We start from the raw sequence: 9,807 nt of genomic DNA, 5'->3' as shown, positions 1-9,807 counted from the left end.
TGTCAAGGTTGTATGACAACATAACTATAGCCTAAGGTATAAAACTGGATTAAATAAATAGTCGTTTAACTATCACCTAACAGTGGAAGTGCGATGAGTGACGGTGCATTGATCCAAACCACAGCAGCTGTGTAGTGTGTATCAAGCCAAATGGGAACGGCGTTCTCCGCGATCTATTGTTCGGGCCGCATGCAGACTGAACTGTTGACAGAGTGAATAGATGCCACTCCCGGTCATCCCTTCACGAGCCATTTATCTTCCAACCGCCACAAACGGCTTCCTCATACTCCAACCCTTCTTTTACAGACACTCAACTCCCCTGTGAATTTATGACACAGAAAACAATTTATGCAGAACGATGCGGCAGACAGGAAAGAGGTAACGTAGAGCTATTTATAACAAAGCAATGCAAACCTAACAACTTGAATATGACCATAATCGTCATGGTATACCCTATTATTGTATTTTATGTTGAGGCAATTAGGATAGGCTACTGCCTTATGATTAAAGAAAAATCCTCCAAAAGGTCTTTTGAGGTTGCCTATTTCCACATCATTAAGAATAGGCTTGTCAATGGGAATAGTTCATATAAAAATATGACATCCTTCTAGGCTATTTGGTGTAGTCTATTTAGTGAGCGCAAATAAACACATTTGCTTGTAGCCTATATTGATCATGACTTGATCCTGACAAGGAATCATTTCACAGTCTTAGCACATTTGCACTTTGGTAGGCTATACTGTGCACAGGTGATAGCCTACATCAGTTGCTCCTCAAACGTGCAACTGTAATTCCTTCCTGGTCTAATTGCTTTAAAAGTGGCGTGCAATTTTACGCCATCTCGTGAGATCACGTTGCTTGCTCAAATCTTATGTATTTAATATTACGCGACTAAACTCACAATGTCCTTATTCCGCTATCTTTCCGTGGTGGCGACAGCCCCTTTCTTCAAGCGTGTATGTCGTCTGAAGACGCAACAGAGGACAGTGAGTTTGTGTGCGCTCATCTCGTTGCTCCAACTATGGATAACTCCTCATGTCCCCCTATTGCCCCAACCGGTGGGCAGGAAACCGCCAAGCTGTTGGTCTCTTCATTTCTTTCCCCTGCACCTTTCTGAAGATGCAGTTTGGAGTTACGTCAGACCCCGGCCAAAAGTGCAGGGCAAGCAAATAAGTGGCTAAGGAGCTATTCGTAGGCAGAGCTGCCAAACCCGGGTGAGAGAGCCTCAGCGCACTCCTCAGAGATTCCTGCTATCACTGCATTAAGCGTTTGTGTTGTAGCATGTGGTGAGTCATCTGCTTTCTGCAAATATAAAACATTGGGGATTTTGAAAGTTCTTTTTTCCTGTACACTCATGACAGGTATTCGACATAGGGTAAGGGCAATAGAAACTCTTTTTGGACGTAAATAAACGTTTTGGTCAACCTGACATGCAATGACATCATGGCGCATTTCGATTTTGGTGTCTGGAGAAGCTGTTTGACCCTTTTTGACTAGACTTCACATTAATCTCAAGTCAATATGCCACACACTCGAAATAGGAACCCAAGCCCTATCCCAGAGGTAACATGGGACACGGGCTTGAAAGAAATGAACGAGACTTGGAAGGGAGCAATTGCCTGCCTTGGAGTAGCAGTATTTTTTGTCATGACCATTGGGATCATATATTGGCAAGTTGTGGATCAGCCTAACAAGAATTGGATCCTGAAGGGGAGTTTTAGCGGACTGATATGGGAGAGACGGAGTCAAACCCTTGTGATCCAGACTCTGACGGAGGACAAGACGTTTGTGGAAATTGATGTTGGCAACGTAGGGAACCCCGACACAGAGGTGTCATTTGTTCGGAACCTGTGTTGGCTCAATAAAACCGAGTTCTGTTACACCTGGGACTCGGTTGCGGACGTGAAGATATCACTGGATATACCTGACATGGTCCACCAAACGGAGTGTTACAGCATGACATGGACCCCAGTTCACTGTCACGTACATCTGAAGGTAGGACACCGGCGTTTTACTACAAAGATGTCAAGGAGAAAGTGTGTGTGTGTGTGTGTCTCTCTCTCTGTTTTTGTGTGTTTAAAAGAGTTGGTTTTGGATTCATGATGAATGTTGAATGAGTCTAATCATAAAAAATGAGATAGGGACATCACAGTTTGTGTTGTTTCCGACACATTGCTTTTGTTATTTGTTACAAAACATTTGTTGAAAATAACACAACTTGCTTTGAAAACAACACAACTTTTTTTTTTATTTCTGTGTCCAGATAGGGACAACACAGTATTTGTTGTTTTCAACACATTCGTTTTAAGAGTGTAATGCATATTAAAAAATGAATGTCATATGGCTCTGTCCAATGGAATGTTCATAGTAGGCCTAATCTTTGAATTTTACCTGAAGTTACCTACATTTTACTAAATTAACTTTCTTCACTTAGTTAACATATATACCCAAATGCCCGTAATACTACAAAAAGTTAGTTTGGCAAGTAACAAGTAGCCTATGAATTTTATTACATTTATTCTCAACAGAATAAATCTTAAATAAATCATAGCACTTCTTGTGTGGTAGAAGTGACATTTTGTATGCTGTGTTTTTTTTCATGTTACCTCAGGTTATTCACAGCTCTGCCTTCCTCAGAGGCAATCCGGATGTTTTGAACATTTAATCTCCCCCTTTTGTACATTCCCGAAATGATTCCATGTCATGTGTTTCTTCAAATCCCCCCCCCCCCCCCCCCCCCTTAAATCTTACAGTTTTGGATGAAGTGCTCCACAAAATTCCTAAATCCTGTTAGTGTTCTCTAGACAACTTGCACCTGCCTCCCCTACATGTCAAGTGAGAAGCCCCTTGGACAGAGTAAAGTGCTGTGATATATTTATTATGGAAATAAACAGCGGTCTGGCTGTTTTACAGCAGCAGTGACACCCTAGAGTCCTCATACTTGATTGTCTGTAATTGCAGACAGCGCGTGTGGACACTCCCCAGACTACTGCATGCACTCTGAAATTCAGAATTATGTACAGTTAGACAGCATCATTTCAGAAACCCACACACTTGTTGCTTGAGAGGATATCCAAAAATATCCAGAAATTCCCATACAAGTTGTAGATAATGATAATGCAGCAATCACACTAAATTACTGTAGAAAATAGAATTAATCACAGGCGGATTTGATCAATTGGGGGATTTCATGAGCGTAATATTGGAGAAAATGCATCCATTGAAAAACCCAAAGCTCTCTTAAAATGCTTTTGTCACTCTTTAAGTGCACTCATGCATTAATGTACACCAGTTTACCTTACCACTATGTACACCACTTTCATTAATATGAATTTGTATTATATGAATATCATCTTTTAGACAGATGTACATTGTAACTGCTTTGTAACTTGTGACCAACTCTTGTATGGACTCTTCATATACGCCTGTGCAAAATAGCACACAAATGATGGGGGCTTTTTAATTTGTGTCAAACCAAATTTACAAAGCGGTCATCTTTGTTTGTGTTTGTTTGTGTGTTTGTTTGTTTGTTTGTCTCTTTTACTCATCCCCTTCTCTCCCTCTCTCCTGCTCCCTGTTTGGCCCAGGACTGTTTCTCCATGACTAACGTGTCATGGTATGGGGGCGCGAGCGTCAGCTCGCCGAGCTGGCCCATCAACGAGGCCAACGTCTCCATGCAGGCCTTCGTCATGAGCGACCTGCGGGACAACCCCTCGGGCTACGGCTCGGTCCTCGAGCGCTACTTCCTGGGCTCCTCAGGTAAAGCACGAGTTACCCTCAACAGGATTGGTCATCACATGCCGCAGCAGCGGCATCACTCCAGGGCCTGGCCATTACGCACTCCCACACACACACACACACACACACACACACACACACACACACACACACACATACCACTCAGTGCAGCACACACACACACACACACACACACACACACACACACACACACACACATACCACTCAGTGCAGCACACACACACACACACACACACACACACACACTCACACACACACACACACACCACTCAGTGCAGTCTTCTTCGAAAGGCATTAGAGGGGCTTCTCACTCTACACCTCCCACCCCCCAAAGACAGGGGATGCCTCCCATGTGTGTGTGTGTGCATGTGTGTGTGTGTGTGTATGTGTGTGTCCAGTCTCCAACTGTTTCGACAACCACAAAAGAAAGCTCACTACACACTCAAATATAGAGTAACAGAATCCTACGGGTAGCCTACTGCCTATTAGTGTGGGGATTAAACAACAAAGGCCCAGGACACTACCTACCCTCTTAAATTAACTCGTTTGGATTCCACCATGATTGCCTCGTGTTGCTAAAAAAAACATAAACAAGGCAGAGCCATGGTGATTTTAATAACCTGCAAAGCTATTTTTGGTGTCGTCTGGGTGATTGTAATAGGGGCTGCAGCAGGGGGCAGAGATTCCATGTGGATGTGGGTAAATGGTTAATGGGATTCATTGAGAGGGCATTGTAATGACCCTTGGGACTCTAGGCCTGCAGCCCTGCTATGGGAGGCATGTGTGACTGGGGCAGCTGAAGGCCAAAGCTGGACAGAGCCCCTCCATCGGTGGTGGCCTAGGAGGGCTGTTTATGAGGACACGTTTATACAGTATGGTCACACACAAACTTACTGCCTTATACAGTCACACACACACACACACACACACACACTCGACATCCAGGGTTGCTGAAGAACTGAGCATCTGTGAGCATGTGTGTGTGTGTGTGTGTGTGTGTGTGTGTCTAGGCTGTATAAAATGTATTAAAATGAGCATTTTAATTCTCAGCTAAAAGGTGAAAGTGGTAATCTGTGTCCCAGACAGCTGTGCAGAATTAAATGGACAAACGGGGCACTGCATTAACCAAAGGACATAATTATCATCATGTGACCCAAACAAAAGCCTTTCATGACTTCCTAGACGATTGTTTGCACGGTCCTCTTTACTCGCTTATGTAATGCAAGTGCACGCTGAATCGAGATCAAGAGAGAGAGAGAGAGAGAGAGAGAGAGGAGAGAGAGAGAGAGAGAGAGAAAGTCGCATGACTTTAATCCTTTTGCCACCTTCCACAAAGGCCAGTCTTAATTAGGTGGGAGCTCACCCAGCTCACAGGCAGTTCCACCCTCAATGACACACACCATCCTCTGATTGTCACAGTTTTGAATGAAAGAACGCTAAGCTCTCACCGAAGGCCAACTGTCCCTTGTTGCCAGGTAACCACACACACAGACAAAATACATATCTGTCAGATCTGACATGTTGGAGAGATAGCGAAGGCAGTGCGGTCGGCTTGAGCTTGAGGTGGTCAGCAGTTGTTTGTGTTCCTTCGTGTGATGTAAGGAGGCTTAGTCGTGTCATGTTTGCGTGAGATCACCGAACGTGTTCCAGCATTAGGAATGGATATAGAATAAGGTACATTCATGCTGGGGAATAAAAAGGCGCTTAGATTTGTTGTCCTTAAGCAGATTAGTGGCTTTACGTCACTTCAGCTGCTTTCCTGCCTTATACAACCCAAATTAAATTTTGCTTATCTGCTTCCAACATGTTTCGCCCTCGACTGTGGCCCCCCGTCGCTCTGCTATCTAGATCCCCGTCGCTCTGCTATCTAGATCTCAATCTAGATCCCCGTCGCTCTGCTATCTAGATCCCCGTCGCTCTGCTATCTAGATCCCCGTCGCTCTGCTATCTAGATCCCCGTCGCTCTGCTATCTAGATCCCCGTCGCTCTGCTATCTAGATCTCAATCTCGATCCCCGTCGCTCTGCTATCTAGATCTCAATCTAGATCCCCGTCGCTCTGCTATCTAGATCTCAATCTAGATCCCCGTCGCTCTGCTATCTAGATCCCCGTCGCTCTGCTATCTAGATCCCCGTCGCTCTGCTATCTAGATCCCCGTCGCTCTGCTATCTCGATCCCCATCGCTCTGCTATCTAGATCTCAATCTCGATCCCCATCGCTCTGCTATCTAGATCTCAATCTCGATCCCCGTCACTCTGCTATCTAGATCTCAATCTCGACCCCGTCGCTCCGCTATCTCGATCCCCATCGCTCTGCTATCTAGATCTCAATCTCGATCCCCGTCACTCTGCTATCTAGATCCCCATCGCTCTGCTATCTAGATCCCCGTCACTCTGCTATCTAGATCTCAATCTCGACCCCGTCACTCTGCTATCTAGATCCCCGTCGCTCTGCTATCTAGATCCCCGTCGCTCTGCTATCTAGATCCCCGTCGCTCTGCTATCTAGATCTCAATCTTGTGACGCTGAGGCACGTGGTGCACCTATCTGGACAGGACGCTGCTGTCCTTTCCGTCTCTCGAGTGTGAGAGTGTGACATTCGTCACCAGCTGTGATGATGATGAGGATAAGGGTTGGCTGGTTGGCTTGTGGGTTGTGGGGGGGGGTTGATGGCCGTGTGTGTGAGCCCCCAACCCCCCCCCCCACCTGTCTCTGACTCTGCGGAAGAACTGTAAGTGGCGAGTACAGATTGGATATCGCTGAGGAGCAGGATTGAGAATGAGCGGCCATCATTCAGCCGCTGTGAATCCTCCGAGGCTTGTTCCTATTTTTATGCCAAACGGCCACTGCCCTGCTGCCATGCGGTCAAGTTCCACACACACAGAACAACATTTAGTTATCTATTTCCAATAGCCTTCATTTTTTTTAGATATTTTTCATTTCTCTCTAGCACACTAGGGGTCTTTTTAATTAGGAATGTATCAAATCATCTCTTACTGCCATCACTCAACAAGTGGTCTCGCATTTGAAAGGCGACAACTCAGTTGGCCTAAATGTGAACACCAAAATAAAGGCATTTACTGTTGTACTGATCCAAACAACTGTCATAATTTAAATCATTGACCGAAGATGCAAACTCTTGTGTTTATGTGCTTGACTGCTGTTAGCCTAACTACTGTAATATTCATCTGTCCATTTATCTGATATTGTTTCAGAGGTCCTACTTCTGATGCCCCATATAATAGTATAATAATAGTATAATTTATGGTATCCTGGCTCCACATTAACGAGATCTATTGCCAGGCATTTCAGGCTTTGACAACATAAGAAGACGTTGAGTTCAGCATGAATTCTGCTTCATCTTCTCAATTACATTTACACAAATATACAGTATTGCACAAATCTTAAATGCTAGTGAACTACGAAGCTACAATTATGTACGTATAGGCTAATCAGTTGCCATTGATTCAGAAATGAAATAAGTGCACTTTGAATGCTGAATGCTCTTTCTCTTTTTCTCTCTCGCATATTGAATTAGGAGTCAAATAAAAGAACAACATTCTCATTTAAGTGTGTTTGTAATAAAAAAAGTGCAATCTCATTTTTGGAGAGATAAATGTTGCTTTCAGCTAAGTATAATCACCCTGTATTTTCCATTGGTGATCTAATTTTAGCCATACAAAGCACACAATAAGTCTTCCTTAAATAAGATGGATTTTTTGGCCCTCTCCAAAGTTCCCCTTGCTCAACAGCACAAATAAAGCCTTCGGAAAAACACCAGCCTTTGTAAGTTTTACTGCAAGCTCTCAAGCCCTCAAACTCTTGCAGAGGATGCAGTGATTGGCATGCTAAAGAAATCACCTGTCTAAGACACAGCCTGGAAGCAGTTAAAGCTTTTGCCCGGATTTCAGTCTCAGACATTTGTTTTTTTTCTCTTCAGCGTCTTGGTAAAGAATGAGAAGAGGATTAGAGTTTGAGATTAATTCTGAATGACAGTAGAGACAGACTGCAGCCTTTGTTCTACCTTTTCTCACACCGAGATTCTTTGGCTGGAGTGGACGATGTGGTCAGTGCACTGAAAAGACCTCTGAGTTAGGGAGGGGCTGTTTCTGAATTCCAACAGGAAACGCTTCCCTGGCTTCCATTCGGACCCCTGTTGTGGGGACAACTTGGATCATATGGTGGCCTGTGCTTTGTGTCTATTTTATTAGTTACCTCAAGAAATAAGTCAATTAAACACCCAAGGTCATTGAGATTTTCAGAGATGCAGAATTGTCTTCTTTGGGCGCACACTGCCAGAATGATTTGAAAAGCTGGCTTCTTAAACTTGATTACTTCATCAGTTGCATTTTTTTCTCAATTTCTATGACCAACTTCTCTCTTTTTTCTGTTCACACTCACATATTTAAAGTTAGAGACTGAGGGGAGTCAAAGCAGACACAGGGAGACGCTGTGGCCCCCCCCCCCCCCCCCCACCCCCACTCCAACTCCCTTTCCTGACCGACACTAGAGAGCCCCTGATGCCGGTGAAACCCTCACAGCGTCCTGAGTGTCGTCCGTGTGACCTCTGACCTCTTGGAACAAAAGAGCTCTTCAAAAAACCCGAAGAGCCACTGGGAGAGGGTGTGCTGTGTCCTCCATGACTTTGATGTTTGCTTCAGCGACTCTTGAGAGAGTACATGTCAAATTGTAGAAGTAGACGTTCGTTTGTAGACCAAATGATCACATTCTTTTAGCTTTAAATTCAACCCCTCTAACCCTCAGCCTATTTTATAACTCACCTCGTTTTCAGGGCAAGAGAGAGATCAGGAGATACCATTAGGTATTCATATTTTTTATAGAGCTTGTGGAAAATATTTCAGGAAAGCTGGCAGAATTTCCTGAGGGGGAATTGTTCTAAAATAAGAGGCAGACCAATTCTGCTACCACCCACCATCACCTTAACCACCTCTTCTTACTTCAGCACCCCCCCCCCCCCCCCTCCCCTGCCAAATCCTCAACCCCTTAAACTCCAGGGGAACCCAACATGGCCATAACTCAAGCCCTAAAACTCTCTTAAATTTCACCAAATGACAGTTATTGATTCCCTCCTCCGTAGAATTCTTGTGTGCTCCATGCACCTCGCAAGGGGGCCCTCTGGAGGTACAACTCTCTCTCTCTCTCTCTCTCTCACACTCTCTCTCTCTATCTCTCACTCCGACTCTCCACTATTTCGATACCCAAAAATAGCACCGTACGCCAGTCTGCGCACCATGTCACGCATGCATTCTGAGGCATTTCTTTTTCCACTCGTGTCTCTTCCATACTCTTCCCCCTGGCTGCCCCATCTCACAGTAATGTACACCTGGGGCAACTTTAGGGAACATTTCAAAGCCTCAGATGTTGCCTAGACTTTTCTTTGAAGATGTAGTTCTAGTAGTTGTTTTTTTCTTTGCTTCTCTATGTGTTGATAGATAGATAGATAGATAGATAGATAGATAGATAGATACAGTAGATAGATAGATAGATAGATATGTAATCATTGTACAAAATACGCCAAAATAATTGTAATCCTCCTCAAGTGTGCTCACACATAACAGGCTATACTGCTGAAGTGCATGTAAATAAATAAGAAATATATTTCAGAGGTTGAGTAAATATGAATTCGTGGTTGTCTGGTGTTGCAGGATTATATCTTAACCTGAGTGGCAGAGGAGGACACACACGGTGGATAAACTGACCGTTCCCACTGCCCTTTGCACAGATAGTAGTTTGCAATCAACCGTGGGATAGTGACTTAATACCTTGGGAAAGTCAGTGGTCGTGTAACCTGTATTCCTTTGACATTATCCAATACTCTCACATGCTCACTAAGCAATCCGTGCCAGACAGCTTTCTCACTCTGCAACATATACTGAGCTTTTCAGATTCTTAGAAAAAAGCATGTTGTTCATGTAATTTGAAGTAAAATTCACGCCATTCTATTTTGAATTCTGACAAGAAAAGGCACAAATACAAATTGTTTGGTGTAGATAAAATAATAGTCTTTTTTGCTCATAAATAAGTTTCAA

General features: G+C 44.0%; 1 protein-coding gene across 1 annotated transcript in view; it reads left to right on the top strand.

Moving 5' to 3' along the window:
• The first annotated feature begins 327 nt into the window (after nt 1-327).
• si:ch211-236l14.4 (SITS-binding protein) overlaps nt 328-9,807 on the top strand; it is a 27,954-nt gene continuing 18,474 nt past the window's right edge. The window contains exons 1-3 of the mRNA XM_042111230.1: nt 328-378; nt 1,362-1,995; nt 3,588-3,759. Coding sequence (XP_041967164.1) covers nt 1,522-1,995; nt 3,588-3,759 — 646 coding nt within the window. The 5' untranslated portion in view covers nt 328-378; nt 1,362-1,521. The remainder of the gene's footprint in view (nt 379-1,361; nt 1,996-3,587; nt 3,760-9,807) is intronic.

The sequence above is a fragment of the Alosa sapidissima genome, chromosome 11 (genome assembly GCF_018492685.1).
Source record: "Alosa sapidissima isolate fAloSap1 chromosome 11, fAloSap1.pri, whole genome shotgun sequence".
NCBI lineage: Eukaryota > Metazoa > Chordata > Actinopteri > Clupeiformes > Clupeidae > Alosa > Alosa sapidissima.
This window is presented reverse-complemented; position numbering and strand designations above follow the sequence as displayed.